This window comes from Melozone crissalis, unplaced genomic scaffold (genome assembly GCF_028551555.1).
Source record: "Melozone crissalis strain CALT ecotype California unplaced genomic scaffold, PUWL_Pcris_2 ptg000016l_1, whole genome shotgun sequence".
NCBI classification, from domain to species: domain Eukaryota; kingdom Metazoa; phylum Chordata; class Aves; order Passeriformes; family Passerellidae; genus Melozone; species Melozone crissalis.
This window is the reverse complement of record NW_026535794.1, coordinates 45,566,805-45,589,776: the sequence shown is the minus strand read 5'-3', so window position 1 is coordinate 45,589,776 and position 22,972 is coordinate 45,566,805. Positions and strand designations below refer to the sequence as shown.

The following is a 22,972-nucleotide window of genomic DNA, read 5'->3' as shown; positions in this document are numbered from 1 at the left end:
GGTAGCATTTAGTCATAAAATCTGGGTGGCAGTCAGGGGCAGTAAGTAAGCTCCAAACAGTATTTTCACTGACAGGGAGAAAATTCTTCCTCAAATGGTGTTAACTAAGGGTTTACTAGGGAGTTAACCACCATTATACCAGTATTAAAAAAATCTAGTAGTTAAATAAGAAAATGATAAATAGAAATGCTTAATGAACAGCGCAAAATTTTATGCAGTTTATCATCCTCTCTCAAGTAGATTACAGTTGCATGTACCAGCTTCTGCAAGGCTGAGACATCCTTATGTACATGTCAACAGGATAAGCTCCTTGGTTTTCTTTGTACTTGTGGTGAATTGTCAAGACAGGTGATTTCCAGTACTGTGCTCATAGAGGAGGGGGAGGAAGAGACCAAGCATGACATGAGAGTAACCACTTAATGTGGTTTGGGACATCTGCTAAAAGGAAAGAGTTAGGACTTGTTTTTATACAAAAGCACTAATGCAAAGCACTAACACAAAAATAGGAGCTGAACGTTCATTGTGGTGGAACTGGCTTCTACTCCTGCATAGCTTGTTGCCTTTTATTTGTCGGTAGATTTTTGAGAGAGGGTCAGTCATTTCTGAACAATGCTGTTGTATGCAAGATATGCATACAAGATATGTGAGAATAGAAAAGGAAAATCAGCAAAACCCCCCGAACAAATAAGTCCTCACAGAAGGAAAAACTGTTTATTGTTAAGTGCTTGTTTCTTCCGTTTCAAGGCAACTTTACCCTCCCTCTGATCCTTTGGTAATTAAAAAATTATAAATTGAAGTTGGCTTTCTGTTCTTAATGCTTCACAGAAAGAACGGGACTTAGAATTAGCTGCTCGGATTGGCCAGTCACTGTTAAAGAAAAATAAATCACTGACAGAAAGAAATGATTTCCTAGAGGAGCAAGTAGAACACATCAGAGAAGAGGTAAGATTTTTGTGCCTGAATGCTGTATATGCAGTGATGTGGGGAAATTTCTTCTAGCTTCACCTTGTCCATGCATTTGGCTGTGGGCAGCCTGTTCCTGTGTCTGACCACCCTCCCTGCAAAAAATGTGTTCCTTATATCTAGTCTAAATATGCTCTCCTTTGGTTTAAAACCATTGCGCTTTATCCTATCACAACAGACCTTGCTAAAAGGTCTGTTCCCATCTCCCTTATAAACCCCCTTGAAAGCACTGAAAGGCTGCAATATGGTCTCCCTAGAGCATTCCCTTCTCCATGCTGAACAACCCCAACACTCTCAGCCATCCCTTATAGGAGAAGGAATAATTTTGTGGCCCTCCTCTAGACCTACTTGAACAGGTCCATGTCTGTCTTATCCTGAGGACTCCGGAGCTGAGTGATCACCAGAGAACAGCTGAGGAGGAAAATCCCCTCCCTCAACTTGTTGGCCATGCTACTTTTGATGCAGCCCAGGGGATGGTTGGCTTTCTGAGCTGGGAGTGCACATATTGGTGTGATCAATAAAACACACCAGAAAGCTTATATCATTTCAAGTAGCACCTGTGCTTTAAAACAGGTCTTTAGCTGTAAGTACAGCTGTCACTAAACTCCAACTTAATGAATGAGTCAATGCTGTTTCTCCTATTCTGAGGCAGTGGCCTTGCTTTTTGAATCTCACCTGTATGTGGTTTTGAGCAAGACAGAGAGTGAGAGAACAATGAACCACAGTGGAGTAAAAACTTTTTAAATGGTTCATAATTAACACTGCTCAGGGTTGTGAGATGTTGCATTATGAACATCTCACATAAAGGATAAAGTGCAGATGGAGTGATCAGTGATGTCTGATAAATGGTGGTGGAGCACACACAATGAAATAATATCCTTTGATGTGCCCTCCCCTTTTTGGCATGGAAAACTAGTTCTGTTCTCTCCCAAAGGAGTGCTGTTGCTTGCTGCCCAAGTCCCATCATGAGGCAGACCAATTTATTTGTGTGTTGATCAGTATGACATATACTAGGTGTGTGCAAGGTGACTGAGCAGGACTGTGAATTCATATCCATCCATGCAGAGTAGAAAATTTGATTGAAGAAGGTTGAGGACAGGGACAGGCTGCCTCTGTCCACATCTGTTTTTATTTAGTGGGACTGAGGAGGAGCATTAGGAAACATGCCACCAAAAATAAGCCTCTTACCAGGTGGCTTGGTATGTTGGGCCATATGTTCTGTCAACACCCCTCTTTCACACTGTTATTTTGATTCCTTCAGAAACTGGTGCTTTTGAGGCAGAGCTCATCAGACTTTAAAGTCATGACACTTCTGTGTATTGAAAATCTGCCTTTAATAGATTGCAGATTTTCTATTAAAACTGAATTTTGAATCTTTGAACAGAACAGTAACTAAGACAACTGTCTTTAAGAGCAAAAGATAAGAGAAACAAAATTAATTGATGCTTCTAGAATTCTGTAAAAATTGCCTAAAAGTGGTTTGTCTGGGAGAATTGTGTTTTCTGTCATATAGGGACAATATTTTTCTGATGTGTGGTGTAAAATCAAGGTTTTATTGGTATATGTAGCATGAATTATTTAGCTTTATATCTGTATTTGTCATGTATTTGTCTCATGGCAAGAATAATTTAGCTTTATATCTCCTTGACCTTTGTCATGACAAAACCTTCTGTCTATTCCATTAAGTAGGCCGAGTTTTTCCTTTGTGCTGGTAACATGCCACGTTGATAGATACATGTTGGAGTTGTAAAGACCTGTTCAAAGTGCATCAGATTCTTGGGTTTGTCTTTTGAGCTTGTGTTGTTAGGCACTGCTAAGTTTAAGAAGGGACTGTGACCATGTTCAGTAAAAACTGTTGTAACCAAGATTTTTGCTGTACTAGAGGAGTAAAGTCAAGTGGACTGAAGCAAGCCCTTTAGTCTGAGCACAGACACTTCAGTCTCAGCTTACTGTTTCACTACTATATTCTAGAAGCATAAATATACTGAGGAAATGTTCTTAATTGTGAAGTATTTTGCTTTACAGAGATGGAAGTCTACTTTTTCAACAGCAGAGTGTAGTTCCCAGGTACAGTGTGTCTATCTGCTGTTCAGTAAGAATGCTGCAGTTCCATGTTCCTTTCTCTGAGATGGTGCTGCCTACACTTTGGTATTGTCTTCTTTGACATTAGAGCTCAATATCAAAGAAAAGTAAGCTGTAAATCTGCACAATGTGAATTGTATTCAGGATGGCGTAGCTCACTAGGTTTTAGTTTCTCCTAATCTTTCTAAATCCCCTTTTTCCTCTATGTATTTTGGCCTATGTTTCTGAAGCTAAAATGGCAGCACTTCCAATGCAGTCAGTCCTCAAATAACACCACCTCAAACCAGTGTTAACCTCTGGGTAATGCAGCCCTCTAGACCTGTTATTCAAGTTCCAGGTCACCTGTCAGAGTTTGTGTTTTGATGATAGCAGGTTTCAAAGTCCAGGTTTGATTTTGTTCCGTGTAAAGTGAGAGGAAAGGACAAAGTTGAATTATAATCTGGAACAATGACTTTAAAAATGGAACATTGCTTTTGATCTATTAAGAGTAGAAAGTAATGTTGTAAAGACAGAAATGCTCTTTGATTTGGTACTTGTATGTGTGCTTTTTGCATACAGTGTAACAGGGTGTCTTTCTTTTGAGTGATTCTAACTTGTTAAGTACTTAGTTGCTGTCAGGAAAAGCAAATCAACTATATTCTTGAAACAGTTGTTCATGATTCAGTAAATATTGATTCTTTGAATTAGGTTCCAGGTCTTTAAACTGTTGTTCTCTGGGTGAGGATAATTTTATCTTCTAATTAAATTATTTTAAGATAGGTACAGTTATTTCATGAATTAGTTCTGAAGCTGAGTAAAGCTGTCAGGCCAGCAGAGGCAATTAGAAACCTGAAGAGATGAGCTATCACCACGTTTGGTTTGTGGATGTCGTGGGCCTTATCCCATGCACAGCGAGGGCTCAGTCCCCATTGCTGGATAACAAAACCAAGATTGTGCAACAGTAACGGGGCAGCATTGGCTCCAGAGGGCACATCTGGCAGTGGCTTGTGAAAATATTTCTGTTCATAAAACAAATTCAGTGTTTTGCAGTGTGAAAATGTGTCCTGGGTCTGTCTGGGATGCTGATAATACTCTTCACCAGCCTGCCTGGTGCTGTGCTTTGGGTTTGGGACTAAATCAGTGTTGATAACAATGTTTTGGCTATTGCCGAGCGACTCTTGCACAGCATCCACCAGGCTCTTTTCTTTTTCCTTCATGCCCCTCCCAGCCTCCCCATCTTTTTTTTTTTTTTCCTGGTTCACGCTGTCCACCATCTGCACAAGATGCTGGGAAGCTGACCCAAACTGACTAAAGGGATGTTCTATACCATATCTTGTTATGTTCAACAATAGAAGGTCAGGGAAAGGAGGAAGAATCTGGGACATTCATGATTATGGTGTTTGTCTTCAGAAGTGACAGTTCTGTGTGCCAAGGTCCCACTTTCCAGTAAGTGGCTGAACATGCACCTGCTCATAGAAAACAATGAATAAATTCTTTATTTTACTTTGCTTGCATGGGAAGCTTTGCTTCACTTATTAAACTGTCTCAGCAAGAAGATTTTCTTGCTCTTGAGCTTCTGAGTCTCTCCTTCATCCTGTGGGGATTGTGGGGCAGACTGTGTGCTCAGCAGGTGGATGCTTATCTGCTTACCAAAGTTAACACACCACAAAATGCTGCATCAAAGGGAGGGGTTGCTGGAAGTTACTGTGAGTGTTTCACAGTTTCACAGCCTGATTGAGATTGGAAGTGAGCTCTAGAGGTCATCTTGTCCAAACCTGCAGTACCCCCTACAGTCCATTGCTGAGGACCATGTCCAGATGGTGTTTGACTATGTCCAAGGATGGAGACCCCACAAGATCTCTGGGCAACCTGTGCCAGTGCTCAGTCACCCTCACAATTAAAAAGTTGCACCTGATGTTTAGGAGGAACCACGCATGTTTCAGTTTATGCCTATTGTTTCACGTCCTGTTCCATTAAAAGATCAACCTTTCTGACTGTTCACTGTCTTTTGGAGGTTTGGAATGCTCGGAAATGGCAGTAAAAATAGTATCCTCAGTCTTTTTAATTCATACAAAAAAAAAACAGTAGCAAGAGCTGGAGATGATCTAGTGTCCACCCACAGACAGCATCTGAATTCTTGCTTCTTAAAGAGCTGAGTTATAACATGCTGAAGGGAAGTAAATCATTATTTTTGGTTCAGCATTTTCGCTCTTCCTGAAATGGAGAAAGCGAGCCTCCAAAAATTAATGCACAAATTTTGTTTAATAGCTTTCTAAAATGTGGTTGGATGGGGATGTTTTTTTTCCCCTTGCTATTTAGAACCCATGTCTCAGGAAGACTTGGTGCCTTAGCACTTCTCATTACGCAGAACAGTCATAGTTAAGTAAATGACCTTGTTTGCCTCAAATTGTGAACAATTCAAGTGCTTTTTTGGATTGCATGTGCTCTTTTGTTCAATGAATATGGAGTTCAAATCTGTGTAATTTATATTCTCTGGTTTTTTCCTAATAATATCTACAAAGAAAAGTATGCTTACAATATGAAAAGCAGTTTATTAAAAAGCAACATACTGTGCATTTTTTACATGGGAAAGTGCAAACTGAGGGCCAAGTCTTGCAGTACAAGTGGAAGAGAATGGATGTGTGTGAACTGTTATGCTGTCTGTAGTTGTGCAAGGCAAATAAAAGTAATCTCCTGCTGCTGGCATCCTAAGTCACAGCTGTGAAGTTGTGTATGTGCTACTGTCTAATTGGGCTTTTAACCCTTTTCTTGGAGAATAGCAATATAAAATAACAAAGATGACATTTGTAGAGCTAACAATTCATTAGGATTAGGATTCAAAGGAATCCTAATCACCCACTTTTGATGTTTCGTTAATTTTTGATGTATGCATATACAAAGTATGGGAATCCCACAAACTACTTTACTGGAGCCAAAAAATCCCTGAAACTGACTGCAGCCTTCACTGTTGGAACAGCCTCAGAACAGCAGCCTCCCACTCTGTGGTGGTGTTCTGCAGCTCAACCCGCACTTGAGTCACAATTGTAACCTTACTACACAAGCATTTCAGTAATTTTATGTAAAGCCTCTTGGAGAGGAGGAAATGTCAGCATCTGAGGCCTGCAAGGTCAGCATCCATGCCAGAAGGTGGCAGTCATAACACAAAATGAATAAATGCAATGTTTGGCTTGATTGTGCCACAATTATTTCTTGCTATATCATTGCAATATATCCATTACTGTGCATGTGAATCTAGTCTAATGCAACAGTGAGTCAGGATTGCTCCTCTTAAAGAAGGTAAAAAAGAAACATGTCTAATAGCAGTGAATAATTGTATATTTGGACCAGTGAAAAATCATTTAGTGGCTACTTTAAACGGGTACACTTTCCCTTCTTTCTAAGAAATAAAAGAAATCATTCTGGTCTGTTGCAGTCTTGGACTCTTGATTTAGTCCAAGATGATGCCTGGAGAGTGAATAACAGGCTAATTTGTGGTGAGTTTGCTTAAAAATGTGTCTGGAAAATCAGCTTACTGATCTGTGATCTCTTTCTTTGTGTAGGTTTCTCAGCTGCGCCATGAGCTGTCCATGAAAGATGAACTGCTCCAGTTCTACACCAGTGCTGCTGAAGAGAGCGAACCGGAGTCCGTCTGTTCCACCCCGTAAGTCAATCGATCTGCAGCGCTGAGCTGTCATCTGTTGGATGATTTCATCACTTTGAAAAGTGGTAAAATTGCCACAGTGTTGGCTGGTACTATAAATGGGACTTAGAACTTGGTGCAAGGTCCAGCTGGAAGGACTTGCACTGAGCCAGCTGGCTATCCAGGTGCCTACAGGAGCCAGGAGGGGAGACTACACAGGGAGGCTGCTGGCACCACGCTGCAACTTCAGAGGAACTGGGTCACTGTTGTGCTGGGGCAGCTGTGGCTCTCACTGACAGCAGCCCAGTACACCACACACATTCGCATGTGCTAGGACATGCTATATGAGTGACCTTTGTGCTTGAAGGACCTCTGAAGGCACTATGGAAAAATTCCAAGCTAAGGGAAAGAAATAAAGCATGGCTTACAGGGTGTGTTCCAGGTACTTAGCTGCTGAACAGCATTGCAGGCTCTAAGGAGCTGTCTGCCCTTGCAGAGTTATTGCTGCATTCTGATGAAGCATGTGCAGCATTAATCAGGAGCTATTGGATGGCTCCCTGTAGTAACATGGTTTCTTTTCTCATAGCCTTGGCTGAACAACTTTTCCATAGGGAATGTGCAAAATAATAAATAACATTTTAAATGTTCTCTTTTGAAATTCACTACGAATTTATTGTTGCCCAAAAATAATGGCATGAATAAACTCATAATAATAAGTATTTCATGTAGCTCTGTTTGCTTTTGAGACTTGTGTTCAGTCTGGTCTTCTGTAAGATTTGCCATAGTATATGTAAAAATTATTTTAAATTTGTTGCTTTTTCCTACAAGGCTGAAGAGAAATGAATCTTCTTCCTCCGTCCAGAACTACTTTCATTTGGACTCTCTTCAAAAGAAGCTCAAGGACCTTGAAGAGGAAAATGTTGTGCTTAGATCTGAGGTGAAATTGCTCCCTTTGTTTTGATTAATATAGTTGTTCATCTAAGTGCCAGAACACAGGTATTGAGAAGCTTGTATTAAAAGCTGAGAGTCTAACTAAGAGTATGATTCCACATGTAACAGATCCCTCTGTGATTGTTTAATCACCATCCTTCATCCTTTTAAATGAAGGAAAGGCTGAAATGTGGAATCACAGAATACATAGAATCACAGAATTGGTTAGGTTGGGAAAGAGCTCTAAGGTCATTGGGGCCAACTTTAGACCAATCAATACCTTATCAACTAGACCAGAGCCCTGAGTGCCACGTCCAGTCCTTTCTTGAACACCTCCTGGGACAGTGACTCCAGCCCATTCCAATGTCCTATCACCCTTTCTGTGCAGAAATTCTTCCCAAATGAAGCTACATGCGAAACAGTGTTTGTGTAGTAAGAATGTGCAGGAATATGGGCAGATTTTGGAGTCCAGGATTGCACTTTGGAAAAGGTTGTAAAGGGCTGACCTGGCATATACATGTGACTTGAGCCGGAGATCTCAGGTTTGTAGGGTAGCATGGCCTCTGATACCAATTCAGTATTTGTCAACATGGAAATTTCTTGCATTACATTTCTTCATTTTGTGTTTCAAGTCAAGGCGGTTAATATTTTAAATTGAATGTGCTTTTCTTCTTTTTATTTCTTCTAATATTCTGTTTGTTTCACAGATGACACAGGTTTTTAAAGTTTAATAACTGAATATGAAGTGAATAATTTTATGTTTTCAAACCAAGTTTTAAACGTGGGAGCATGTTACCACTTTGCAAACATGTAGCAGAGTATAGCAGGAGAGATACCCTCCGTCTGAGAGTGACTATATGAAAACAGAATGTTACTTCCATTTTCCACTGCAAATGCAGGGCCCATTGTAAATAGGTCATGCCACATCTTTGCACAAGACACCAGGTAATGGAGACTGCTGTGCTCTTAACTGAGAAGGTGCACAAGGAAGATGAGCAATAGATGGTCTGAGAATAGTGAACATTACAACTGAGAGAGCCACTGCATCAGAGCTCTGGAGTAGGAAACCCCATGCAGCACTGCCTTCCCATCCAGGGAGATGAAGTCTGTGCCAGCAAGGCACAGGATGAAGCCAAATCTGAAACCTGTGAGCTGTGCAGTTCTCTGTAGATGCAGTCTGTGGGTGTCTGTGCATGCCCTCAGCTTTGGGAATAGGTTACAGACCCACCGAGGTGGTGCCAGACAGAACCAGCTGGCTGCAGCCATGCTGCTCTTGGCACTGCCAGAGTCACAGTGGAAAATACAAACCAGGCAAGGAGGTTCCATTAAGGTTTTTTATGGCTTACAGTGCCAGAACTTTTCAAATAGGATCAAATAGCATGTTTTCTAAATACCTGAATGTTTAATTCAGTTATTTAAACCAAGCATTTCTTTGGTTTTTGATGACCCCTGGCTTTGCTCAGTGAGCAGATCAAGTCCTGCATGCTAGTGCTTTGTATGTCCAAGCCTTTCTTTTTCTTTTTACTTTTAGTGCAAAATACACAAGTGACATCTAGTGGGGATATGGTGATAATGATGCAACTTTCTCCATACAGTCATGTCTCTGCTGAATGTTCACCTGGCCTCTTTTTCCAGAACATGTGGGAGGACAGGCAAAAACTGTAGTTTCTCACTGTCTTCCTGAAGGAGTGATTAGAATAGCTTGTCTTTCTGAAGCAGATGGAAGTGCAACAACAGACTGGCAAAGAACAAATGTGCTAATGTAGCATATTTGATGTGGATTTCTTGAACAGGCCTGTCAGCTGAAGACTGAAACAATTACTTATGAAGAGAAAGAACAACAACTTGTCAATGACTGTGTAAAAGAGCTAAGTATGTGCCTACTTCTTTATACCTTTTTGAGATAGGTCAGTAAAAATCTAAAACAGATCAGTCAGTCACGTTTTTCTGTGGTAGTTATTTTCCTTTTACAAATGGTTATGAGGAGAAAGCTTCTGGGCTGAAATTTCACAGCAGAAAATGTTGGCTGAAAGCTAAATTTTTCTCATTTAAAAATAGTTTTGCATTGAAAGTGTTCAGTCGCCTTTAAAGCATGAGCACTTGATGCCTTTCTGGTTGTGTCCTACTGTGTTTTTCAAAAATACCTTACTGAATTGGGGGTAGGATTTTGCTGAAGCAAGTGATGTTCCAAAAGAACATCTTTATGCTTACTTGTCTGATTTTGGGTTTGTGATGTTAATTGTGATTACTAATCTTAAAGGGGATGCAAACATCCAGATTGCCAATATCTCTGAAGAGCTAGCAAAGAAAACTGAAGATGCTGCCCGGCAGCAAGAAGAAATCACTCATCTTCTCTCTCAGATAGTCGACCTGCAGAAAAAGGCAAAAGCTGTAAGCAATCCATTTGAGAGACTACTGTTGTTATTTGCTGCTAATGTAACTGGAGGACAGAATAAAATCTTCTCTGTACTAGAGCCTAAAGGAAATATTCCACCTTCCTTATGTGGATGACCTTGTTTGGTGTTTAATATCTGGCATACTTGACTAGAAAGCATCAATTTATTAAATGATGCATAGATGGTTTCTCAAATGCAATAGTTAAAATTATTTTAAATTTTAGATACAAAACTCTGCTCTGAATTATGTCGGTGAGACAAAAGTGTCAGTGCAAGTATTTCAGTGGGCACGTACTTGTTTGGAGGTTCATTTAGCAAGGTGCTTTCTAATGCTGTGTGTTCTTGTGTAAACATTTTAAACTGTGGAGGAGAGGTGAGAATAGTTACAATGTTGCTAATTATCTGTAGTATATGATACAAATATCACAGGACAAAACATCACAGTATTTCTAACATTTTTTGGCATATTTTAGTGTGCAGTTGAAAATGAGGAACTTGTCCAGCATTTGGGAGCAGCTAAAGATGCCCAGAGACAGCTCACAGCTGAGGTGAGTACATTACTTAGTAAAACAGTAATTTAGTAGCTGAGCAATGACTGGTCACTTTGCCATGAGAGGTTCAGTCTGAGTTGGATCAGGGATATTAAATAGTTTTGCCTGTGTATATGGAATGAAGAAACATTTATGTTCCTAATAGAGTTCAAACCCTTTTATTTCCTATTCTCTGCTCCTTCAAATGACACACATTTTGAAACACAGAGACTTATGGGCTGTATAGGAACACCTTTAGAGGTTGACTTCTCTAGGCTGGTAATTTGTGCTATTTTAACTAGTGAGATAACATGGTAGAGCTCATTGATGCTCTCTTTGTTCAGTGTATTAACATAAGGCAGTCCAGTATTTCAGGTTGTGTTATGGATGCTACATTCGCATTAAAAAAATGGACAAGATGGAATTAATAGAGCTTGATCCCTTTAGGATGTGTCTTGCATTTGCACTACTTGGTAATGAAGATGGGAATAGCGAGAGAAACTTTTCCAGTGGGTGGACCTTTTGTATCTGTTGTCCTCAACAAAGACTGGGCTCATGCCTCACCATTGCTTTCTTAGGAAAGAAAATGAACCAGATCTCTTTGTCTAAACCAAATAGCTTATTTTTATGAAAGTTGTAGGAATGAGAAGTTTCAGACTTCTCCTCCTTTGCCAAACTTAGTTGAGGTGGCTGATGAAGCCAGAAGCTATGAGAGCACACAGACATCTGTAGACAGAGTGATTACATAAGATGTGTTTCCTGAGAAAGCTAAAAATAAGGCATAGTCTTAGGCTGTTGAAAGCTATACGTGTATATGTATGTATGCATGAAAGTCCTGGCTTTAAAATTCCTAAGTCCTTTGGACCATTGGGGAATGTCTTGTCCTCAGACCATGATGTTTGTCACTGTGGTCATCATGGTACTGATTAAGCACTAAACCTGATCAGACTAAAGATGCTTTTTTAGCTCTGTATCTTCTCCTTGTCAATGGTTTCACATGGAAGGAAAGGAAAGAAATGGAGCAAACAGTTCCTTCCAATTGTTACCCTCCCTGCCTGCCTTCCCATCACTAATCCATGTTATTAATGATCCTCCAGTGATACTCAGTTGTTGAGATTGATTCCTTTAAAGTGGGATATCCTTCCCTATGCTATTATTGTTTACCAGTATTAAAAAAATGTGGAGGATTTTTGTGGTAATAGTGCACCCCATAAGGTCTTGGACTGTTTTCTCTATGTTACAGTTGCGAGAGCTGGAAGACAAGTATGCAGAGTGCATGGAAATGCTTCATGAGGCTCAAGAAGAGCTGAAAAACCTTAGGAACAAGACCATGCCAAATGCTATATCACGTCGGTACCACTCCCTTGGTCTCTTCCCTATGGTAAGCAGATTTAAGGGAAAACCTGCACACACCAAGCAAAGGAAGTGTGTTTGCATCTGACTTACAGCTTCAGGGATAGGATGCTAGTCTGAGATAAGCATGGGTGAAATGTGTATTTGCATAGTCTTAAAGGATACCTGAGTGATCAGTTTTGCAACCTGGTTCTGAAACAGTGGTGCTATGCAGCTCTGCTGCAGTGTTATATACAGCCTGTTCTGTGTGTGCTTATGCTGTGAAAGCTGGTTAACAGGTTAAGTCCTTACACACTTCTATACATCTTTGTTAGGCATCTCCTGTACTGTGGTGGCTGATGTTCATTAGGACCTTGCTGTTTGTCTTCAATTTCCTTGGAGATTAAACTTCCTAATAACATAACTATGGTTTCCAGACCTGGCATCTTTCTCATCGTTTATGATATACATTTTAATTCTTCAGTCTAAACCTCTGAACAGGGTTAAAAACATAACTCCTTGTTTTATAGTGACTGAAAATTCAGTGGTTCATTAAAAGAATGTTAGTTATTAATCTGTATTATGGCAACAAGTTATGGTGATTTCTCTGGTGTTACCAACTTTCTTTACCTGATTTCATGTGATTATGGCATTTAAAACTCAGGAAATATGCGGTACCCTCAATGAAATGAAAAAAAAGAGTGGATAAGAATCTGTGCAGTGACTTGCTCTGCTTGCCTCAAAGTAGTTAGACATTGCTTCTTGTTGCATGGCTTTGCAAGGGTTCCTCAGGGTGAGAGAGATAGACGAGAATCTTGCTTCATGATCAGAAGGCTGGATTTATTATTTTATGATATATAATACATTATGACTATACTAATAGGAATAGAGAGAAAAGTTCAGAAGCTGCTAAGCTAAGAATAGAATAGGAATAGAATCAACAAAGTTCTGTGTCCAGGCAGAAAGCAAGAAAGCTCTCCTGTGAGTGGTCAGTAAATCCAAACACTCACAGAAGACCAATCACAGATGCACCTGTTGCATTCCACAGCAGCAGATAATTATTGTTTACATTCTCTTTCTGAGGCCTCAGCTTCCAAGAAGAGGAAAACTCCTGAAGAAAGGATTTTTATGAAAATATGTCAGTGACATGCTTCTAGATTTGTTAGATTACTTCTGAAGGCAATGGTATCAGTGGCTTCTTTTGAAAAACATTAATGTAATAATGCAGCAAAATCTGGCCTGCCTTGTCTTACTGCTGAAGAAAGACACATTTTATTTGTGCTCACAAGAGGTAAATTGCCAACAAAGGCTTAGCTTGCCTTTTTGTCCTCCCTTCGGAGACTGAATGCAGGCCAAATCAAAGTGCAGACATTTAATAATACAAGTTGTGATTGCAAAAATAATACAAATTTTGCTTGCACAAATACAGCTGAAAGCTGTGAAAAGTATGTTTGTGCTGAGAGAGGTTTATATTTTTTGTGTAAAAATGGTTTTCAGACATTGAATCATGGGACAAAAGATCATTTGGGTTTGTCAATATTTGATTGTAAGACCCTGCACCCAGCAGTAAAATTGTTACCTCTAACCTTATGGAGAAAGTATATAGTGCTTTATGCCAAGAATCATGTCATTTTTGTGGATGGGTGGATAATGCTGTGGTTTGTAAATGAGAACATAAAGAGCAAAACTTTATACATGAAAGATGAGTGTTGCTGGAGATGGAATTCAGTCTGGATATCTGGATCATGTTGTTGCCTACAATGCTTTTTTAAGGTTTTTAGGCAGATACTATGTATCATCAGATGGTACATACTGCAGGAAAATGAAACTAAGCCATATTTTGTCAGTGCTTTAAATACCTACATTAGTTTTCTAGTAATTTTTCATATTTAAACCTTCCTTTTTTCTTCTAGAAATACTCTTCATTATTTATTATTTTGTATAAGTAATTTATTATTTTCTGTCATGCCAACTTATTAATGCTATGATATTTGTTTCTCTTTTGTGCTTATTTTTAACAGGATTCTTTGGCAGCAGAGATAGAAGGGTCAATGAGGAAAGAACTGCATTTGGATGAACCTGACTCTCCTGACTTGGCGTACGACTGAAAAGAATTAGTTCCTAATTGATTGGTTATATCTGAATTTAATTATTTGATGAGAAGAGAAGAAACAGGAAATAGTTGAGCCAGATATTTAGGAAGAAATATTTCTACCTGAATGTGAATAATAGAGAGAAAGGAAAACAAATTGCCTAGTTTTCGGGGTGTTTTTATTTTTTCCTAAAGCCACTAAAAGAAAACGCCTATATACTGGCTTTGCTTTGTCTTGTAAATTTCTTTCCTCATTGATGAGTGCTGAGAATGAGAAAAGGTTTGTTTTCTTGTGTGTTACCATGCTAGATTTCTTCAAGTTCCAGTTAGAGGAGGAGTTCAAGTTCTTGGTGAGTTTTATAACATAAGTTACCAGGTTGATCTAATCCCGGAAGAACATCAGGGCAGTAAGGGATTTGGAATGGTTGGGTACTTAGTGTGATGCCCATTATGCCTGTGCTGAAGTTCTGTTGAATTAAACAAGAGAGTAGTTTGAAACAAGTTAAGTGCTTGCGACAGCCCCAAAGCTATAGATAGATACAGCTTGGCAGAAATGGCCTCCCTGATGCCAGTTGCACGTGTACTCCAATAGGTTTATCTCACAGATTTGTACAAAGCATGGATTGTTTAATTTGAAATAAGTTAATCCAGTTTACAGGGTCTGTTACAGAAACAGAGTTTACAAAACAAGACAGTCAGGCAAGGTACAGTAGACACTTCCAGAAACCTTCTAATTGCATTTACAAAATGCCTGATGCATACACTGACCTTTTCTGAGCCTGAGCCAAGAACTGCAAATAAGGCTTTGACAGAGTGAAATGTTGGTTGGAAAAATGTAAGATCAGAATGTTGTGAGCGTGCTCAAACCCCATAGGATCCTTTCATCCTTTCAGTATAATCTTAACTTAAAGCTAGTTTAACTTCTTTAGAATATCTTATTTACTTTGCCTGTACCAGAGGAGGATACTTTTTTTTTTGGTCACATGACTTGTCTTGGTTTTATTTATTTGTGCAGTGGTAGTAAATGCAAGCTCCGTGGGACTATTTATTGATAAATACTCTTAGATTCAGCCTCATAAAGATATACTGCTATAGACCTGGAGCCTCCAGACAAAGGGTGCAACTGTTGAGCACCCATGGACAGAAGGAAGGAAATTTAAATGATATTAAATAGCCTAAGGCATGCAGTCACTGTTACAACCTGGCAGTGTTACCTTTCAGATAGAAGAAATGTGCTATCCTTGTGTTCAGCCATTGTTGAACTGTAAAATAAAGCAGTGGTGGCACTGCTGCAGCGTGATGTAGGGTAATTTTATTTTGTCAAGAAATTTCTGCTGAAGTGTCATCTGATGTCAGTCTTGAACGAGGTGAATGATGTTTGTTATGGTATAAAGACAATGGTGATAAAGAGTGAACTGTAGAAGTAGGTCAAATATTAGGTTTCCAGCCTTGACAGCCTCTCTCTCAAGTCCTGGTCCTTTGTATTTCTGGGATATTTTTCGTTTTTTTAAAAGTGCTATTTAAGGGGATTGGAAATTGGTTTCAGAGAGAAAAGATACAGGACTTGCTTGCATGGAGATACTCAGGAGAGTAAATTCAAACTCTCCTTTAAAATGGATTAGTCAGTTTATAGTTAAGAGTTGAATGGAGATCAATTCTGGTTTTTAAAATGTCATTTTTACATAATGACTTTATGGCACTTTTAGCTGATGTACTGAAATGCTCTTTCACTTATTTTTTGTTACTATTTGAAAGGGTCCATGCACATGATTATCAAATGTTATGTCAAAAATATTCTAAGGTGATAGAAGAATTATGTTGATGGACTGAATGTAATTGCCACACTGTAGCTGGTATGGGACCCTATGCATGCTACTTTACAGAACTATACACAAAACCAAAGTGTTTGACAGACCTGCAAATAGGAAGGGCTGTTAATAAGCTGTTACCTGTTTCTCTGTTCCTTCTCATGGTAATAAGTTATTGAGTGATTATTAACTGTGTGTGTGTTTTGCAGCCATCAGAAGCGGGTCTTTGAGACGGTGAGAAATGTCAATCAAGTTGTCAAGCAGAGATCCATGACTCCGTCACCAATGAATATCCCAGGCTCTAACCAGTCCTCTGCTATGAACTCAGTCATTTCTAGCTGTGTCAGCACTCCACGTTCCAGTTTCTATGGGGGAGACATCTCTAACATTATGATAGACAACAAGACCAATAGCATCATCTTAGAGACAGAGTCCTCGGACAATGGGTCAGTACCAGAGCACTGGAATTTGCTTTTTCTTTCTTTCTGGTAAAGGTAGTGTTCCTGTTTTCCTCCTTTTGTCTTATGTAGTGCAGTTATCACAGTGGCATACATCCTCAAAATCTATTTTGTGCTTATAGTTTTTTTGGGCACAAGTTTATTTAAAAAATAAAGCTTTTAGAAAGTACTATGTATCAATCAGTGTCTGCAACTCAGACCTGTTCTGAGATGCAGCATCACCAGATGATATAAAATCACCCTTTGGTTTTATCTGTCAACAATTAAAAATAATTAAATTTTCACCATGTTACATAAATGCCAGGGAGTTCTGATTCCAGATGCAGCTACAGTTAAATGTTTTGATCCTAAAACTGAATAAAGTGTGCATCTGTAGGTTACCTAATATGAAAACTTACAAATGAAACCAATTGGAAATTTGGTTTTCTAGCTACTTGTCTCTTCCCCCAGTACAGCTCCACACTATATGCTGTATATACTTTTCTTTAAAATGGCTTCGTTTTTCAAAACAATATATGTTTGTCAGTATAATATACTCTTGTGACTCACTGTGGTGTTCTTACAGCATTGGCCCTTTAACATGGGGCCTGCTTACCTGAGTTTACATAATTGTGAGAGACACACAACAAGTAGACAACTCTCACCTCTTTGTAGGAGGAAGCTCTTAAGTAAAGTGCAGGTTTCCAGGCAGGAAATAGGACTCAAAATTTTTACTGTGGAAGAGAAACAAAAGACTGGTGTTTGCCTTTGAGCTTGTCAGATGAGGAGCAAGTTCTTCCCAGACACTGTGATGTAAAGGTATTGGTGAGTGTCTCAAAACTGTCATATGGAAGTCTAAAACATTTCTAAGAATGTGTTTTTTCCCTCCCACCATTTTTTTTTTCCTGTGTCCCCCTTTATGTTTTAGAAATGAAGACAGGATGAAGAAGCCTGGAACTCCAGGGACTCCAGGCTCCAGTGACCTAGAGACTGCCCTGCGTAGGCTCTCCCTCAGGAGGGAGAATTACCTCTCGGAGCGCAAGTTCTTTGAGGAGGAGCAGGAAAGGAAGTTGCGGGAACTGGCAGAAAAGGGAGAACTCCACAGTGGTTCCGTTACTCCCACAGAGAGCATCATGTCACTGGGAACTCACTCCAGATTTTCAGAATTCACTGGATATTCAGGAATGTCTATCAGCAGTCGCTCCTACCTGCCAGAAAAGCTTCAGATTGTGAAACCACTAGAAGGTGATAACAAAGGGCCTCGGCCTTTATCTGTTGTTATTAGTGACTCTTTGTGGTCCCTAATCCATCACCAGAAAGCAGGAAATCTTTGCAATACTTACTCTTTTTATTTTAGAGACAGTACTCCACGCTGTTGGTTTGAGATCTTCTAACTAATATATTCTTCCACAAGCCTTAAAAAGTGTTAGGAAACAATCCCAGCCAAAGCAGTAAAATCAATATTACAGGCCACATGTGCACATCATCAGTCCAGCTTTACATCCAACCTAAATGTTACCATTTCATAATTGGAAAAGGAAGGCGGATAAATCTATGACATCTAAACAGCAAGAGTTCTGTAAATTAGTATCTGGAAAGGCTGTTACCTACTTCATTTAGTCCAGTTGGTCTAATGATTCAAAATTATCTCTGGACTTAAAGCATTGTTTAGTGGTCACATGGTTCACTATGGCTTTGTGTTTCATGTGTGAAAAAGGTGGGGATTTTTAAAGTCAAATTTCCTTCATACATTGTCTCAGAAAAAGGCAAGATAGAGATAGATGATAGTCCGGGCTAGAGCTGCATTTCAAGGTTCATTTCAATAGATTGTTTAAAAAAAGCTGTTCAAGCAAATGTAGTGTAGTCTGCCTGGCTTTCTTCAGTTGTTTCAGGTTGTAGCTGGAAGTTAGTTGCGTTAATTCCTTCAGATTTTAAACCAAATTAAGTTTCCCTGTAGTACTTCACAAATACACTAGGTAACATCATTTAGGTTGGCTTCTCTCCCTTTTTTCCTTTAACAGAACTCTTGTATTACATTGCATTATGTGTGTTTTAATTGCAGAAGTTCCTTTTTTTTCATCTGTTTAGAACAAATTTATTTCATTTATGAGGAGCATATAGCATGGCACGTACTCAGAAGCAAAAATAAGCATTCTTATGTCCTGAAGAAAGTGATGTACTGTATCAACCTATTCAAATGAAACTATAGCAATAGCACACAAACCCATACTCCTGAGCAGATTTGAATAGTTTGTTTTCATGGCTGCTTTTAAATGGTCATAAAAGTTCTTGTACCAGATGAGGGAAAGGATGATCCTACTTTGTTTCAGTTTCTGGTTGCTACCACTGTAATGGATTTCTGTCACCATCCCATTATATCTGCTTTTGTCTTCCAATAAACTCTTAAAGTCTTTATCATCTTTCTATCTGTCTGGGTTTTTTTTTCCCCCTTGGTTTTGTTCAATGTTTTCACTGGGTCATTTCTCTCTTGAAATTATTGCACCTTTTAAAGTACTTCCCATGTTTGGTTTTAGATCTTATTTGTAGCATGTTTGTGTCTGCCTGTTTCATATATTTTGTGTTTTTTAACTTTTATTAACTGAAAATCTTCATGATTTTGTTTTTCATTTCAGCTTAGTTTATTTTCTGAGTATTTTTCATGAACCTTAGCTTTTTTTTCAACTTCATGGACGCCTTCAGACTACTGGGGAAAAACAGTCTGCTGTACCTGCAGACTGCTATAAGTAGCTGTGTCTTTGGTTTTATTGCTGTTTTGGGTGCTCATGTCAAAAAACAGAAAAAAAAAATTAGTTCAATTATAAATTTGCTATAGGTTAATGACTTCTGCTCCTTTAAAGCAATCTTTTAAATCCCCCGGGAAAAAAAGTGGCAGAGGAACTAAGAAATTAATCTTTTGCACCTTTAAAAATCAACACATGCTATCTTTTAGTCAAACAGGAGGATTGCTTGATGTGACTTGTTTTATAGTCCAGTGAGATTTGTTTTGTTTGTTTTTTTTTTAACTATGCACCTGTGACTCGTTGTGTCATAAGCACAAAATAGCACTATCTGTAGGAAAACTAAAACCTGAGACTGACTGTGTCTTCATCCACTTCACTGCAATTGTAGGAGCAACACACTGTGAATTTTTAAGCTTTCTCTGATCCTCAAAGCCTATGTGCAATCATGCAGAGATACCAGAAATATAGGAAAAAAGTTTACTTTATTCATATACTTATTTTGTTCTTATTCCTTCTTCCTTCAGTGGCATGTCCCACTGTTACACAGTAATTCCCTCATGCCAACTGTTTCTGATAATTTACAAAACCATCTGGGACTGAATGTAGGCCAAAGAAGTGTTGTATTTCCCTCTTCTTTTGACTTCTGCAACTTTCTCTTTTTATTGGGGATTTACAATTGTTGGATTCCCTTGTACATTTGTGTTCATTTTCTGTATAGGAAATTAAAGCTCCCTTACACACATTTTATGAGATCAAGACTAGGGTCAGGTATATCTTGTTTATGATGGAGCTAAGGCCATTTTGATTTCTGTAGTTTCAATAGAAATGTTAAAGCTCAATATATTTTGGTAAATATATTTCCTATGGAAAAATATGAGATCTATATTGAAAATGAACTGCTTGTATTCTGCTGAGTTTATTTTAAGTATAAGTTTTGGTGTGCTTTAAGGTGAAAAAGATTACATCTCCAGAAGTTAGCATGTAGAAGTTAATTAACTTTTTTATACTTGCATGCAGTGCAGAAAGAAATTTTTATTTCCTTTGTTTTGTTGAATGAGTGGGTATTTCACTTTTCAGAGAGGGAATAGGAATAAGACTGCAAAACCTGCTCTGATTTGCAGGCAGAGGTGAAAAGAAGGAAATTTTGTTTGTGTCATATGACATATGTGATTTTAAGTCAGATTTTTCAACACAGTGATGGTGGGTACACAGGAAAATGCAGGCCCCAGTGTTTAATTGCTACTTGAGGAATCAAATAAATTCTCCCTTGATTTCACTGGGTCCATCTTGGTGTATATATGAATTTTTCCTGATCCATTGCTGTTTCTGACTGTCTCCTATTAAACCTTGAATATTGAATGCTCTTCTCTGTAAAATGCACCTCCCTTTTCAAAACATTTCTCTGCCAAGGATGAAGCTACAGGTACAGTAGCATTTAGTTATGTAGTAGTTGAATTCCTGTAGCCTAGGGCCCACACAGGTATTTAGCCTTGACGTGTAGTTCAGAGCTGTGTATCTGCTTACACGTGCCTGAAGTTGGTGGGGTTTTCTAACATATGGTACAAAGCTGAGATTGCTGTGCAGTCTGTGTGACTACTGTCCTCCTGTTAGCCACTGGCAGAAAATTCTGGCATGTTTTCAGCACTTGTCTTAGTTTGAGCTTAATGTGGGAATATGTGGTAAATGTTCCTCTTAGAGCTTTCCGTGATGGTGCTCAATCAACTGCTACAATGTAAATTCTTTCTACTCCTGCTTAATCTTGTGAATTGAAGTGGATGAGGATATTTACAGGGAGGGGATGTGCATGTGCACAAGTGTGCTGCTTCTCACCACCAGGCTTTGCATAAGTGCTGATGTGATCAGTTTATTACACACTGGTGTGGAAATGCTGAAGCATAGGTGAAGCAGTTTTGTGCTGTAGCATGTCTCTCTAGGCACATTAAACCCAGAAACATTAAAGGTTTGGAGCTCCCAAACCTTTGATCTTCTGGATCAATTAAGTGGGACTTTGTATTTTAGGTCCTGGATTGCTTACTAATTGATTTTGGTTGTCTTTCTGTTCCCTTTCAAGGTTCTGCCACTTTGCACCACTGGCAGCAGCTGGCTCAGCCTCACTTGGGTGGGATCCTGGACCCGAGGCCTGGGGTTGTCACTAAGGGCTTCAGGACCCTAGACCTGGACCTGGATGAAGTGTACTGCCTTAATGACTATGAGGAAGATGAGACAGGTGACATTTCTTACAAGGGCCTAACTACCTCGACGCCAGTTCAGCACACAGAGACCTCAGGTGAGAGGTCACAAGCACAAGTGACTGTTTCAGAGAACAAGAATAACCCCCGCCAATCTCAGGCTTTCACAGAGGAGATGCAGGAGCCCGCGACTGACGATGATGAGGGGTCTGGTGAGGGAAACTCATTAAGTCCAGTAAAACTGACATCTTTACAGGATTTTGATTACTGGGCCATTCTCACGTCTCTTCAGAACAGCATCCATAATATTGCTTTGTGTGTAGCATCTGCACGATAGTGCGTGCAGTGGTTAGAACATAACCATTCTAACATTGGCTCAAAATTCGTTTCTTTGATAATCTTTTGATTTGTTTTTCAGTAACAGCATCTGTGGTCAATATTTTACTCTATTTTGATAAGAGAAGGCTGCTAAAAGGAAGTGGTTCATTCACAAACCTTTGTGTGGCATGTATTCAACATGTGTGTTTATTTAGTGCGCACTCTTAAGTGTGTGTAATGTACAGATTACATATATTTTGTATTGCTGTAGTGCAGATATTCTTCTGACAGTTCATAAGAGGTGATGCCATGTTTTAGATGTTTGTACTTTGGGAAAAAAACAAAGACTAAATAATTGGTGCACTAAAGGTTCCTCCATCTTGCCTTTGCTGAAACAAATGGAGTGCCTTGAAAACCGCCAAAGAAATTCTGAAAGTTTAATTCACTTACCTCAGATACAGTTACCTGTTTTTAAAGTCTTTCTGAGATAAAGAATTAAGGGAATGTCTTTATGCAGTCACTAATAACATTTCCCTTACTCTTTCTCCACCACACTATTAAACACTGTCCTTCCTATTTATACTGTATTAAGACATAAACATTTTTAAGTGACACAGTACTGCACGAGTTATTAGATACTCTGACACTAGAAGTCTGACACTGACACTAGAAGTCTGTTATTGCACAAGATCACAGATTCTCAAGACTATCGAAGTGGTTTGAGTTTGTGTGATTTCTCTCTTGCTCTTGGGATTTGGGGGTTTTTGTTTTAATAAGCTATATAGTCTTCATTAAGATTTGCCTCTAAAGAATTATATTTAGTCCAGAATCAGAAAATTTCCAGAACTCCTTTCTTCCCCAGACTTCTTGTGTTTTTATAACTACTTTAAATGAAGACACTTCCTTCCCTCTCCTTTTTCTGGGATAAATCATAACTTAATATTTGGCTGGTCTTTGGAAGATTAGATTGTCTCAGGGCTAAACAATAATATTTCTGTTATTATCATGACATGCAGAGTATCTTCAGCTCTCACTGCAGTGGCAGTTCAGTGCTTTCAACTATTGAATATAAGCTACTTTCTACAATCAATCATATTAAGGTTAATTTTCGAATCATGGAATCATTAATTCTGGAAAAGACCTCTAAGATCATTTAGTCAGGCATTAACCCAGCACTGCCAAGTCCACCACTAAACCATGTCCCCAAGTGCCATATCTACAGATCTTTTAAATACCTCCCAGTGACCCAACAACTTCCCTGGGCAGCCTGTTCCAGTGCTTCAACATCCAAACCCTTCAACTTCCCTTTCCATTGGCAAAAGTTGTCCTTGTTCTATGAGATCCCAGAAAGAAAGTCTATATTATTCTTTTTATATTAATATGAAAATAAATAATGCCTCTTCAGGCAGTGGTGTCCCATTTTGGATATTATCCAGGTTTTTATAATTTTGAAGAGTCTGAGTAAAAACAGCAAGAAAAGCTGGAGATATAAGAAACATGGACTGAAATAATCAAAAACTGGCCTTTTTAGGATC

General features: G+C 39.0%; 1 protein-coding gene across 7 annotated transcripts in view; it reads left to right on the top strand.

The window, feature by feature from the left end:
* TRAK1 (trafficking kinesin protein 1) overlaps nt 1-22,972 on the top strand; it is a 126,351-nt gene that overhangs the window by 89,319 nt on the left and 14,060 nt on the right. For 3 of the 7 annotated variants that reach the window (XM_054274293.1, XM_054274296.1, XM_054274295.1), the window contains 11 exons: nt 826-942; nt 6,585-6,685; nt 7,493-7,601; nt 9,388-9,466; nt 9,855-9,985; nt 10,464-10,538; nt 11,764-11,901; nt 13,874-13,950; nt 15,962-16,198; nt 17,118-17,434; nt 21,002-21,331. In XM_054274293.1, coding sequence (XP_054130268.1) covers nt 826-942; nt 6,585-6,685; nt 7,493-7,601; nt 9,388-9,466; nt 9,855-9,985; nt 10,464-10,538; nt 11,764-11,901; nt 13,874-13,950; nt 15,962-16,198; nt 17,118-17,434; nt 21,002-21,331 — 1,711 coding nt within the window. The remainder of the gene's footprint in view (nt 1-825; nt 943-6,584; nt 6,686-7,492; nt 7,602-9,387; nt 9,467-9,854; nt 9,986-10,463; nt 10,539-11,763; nt 11,902-13,873; nt 13,951-15,961; nt 16,199-17,117; nt 17,435-21,001; nt 21,332-22,972) is intronic. The other 4 variants (XM_054274297.1, XM_054274300.1, XM_054274299.1 and 1 more) reach the window with 2 other exon arrangements.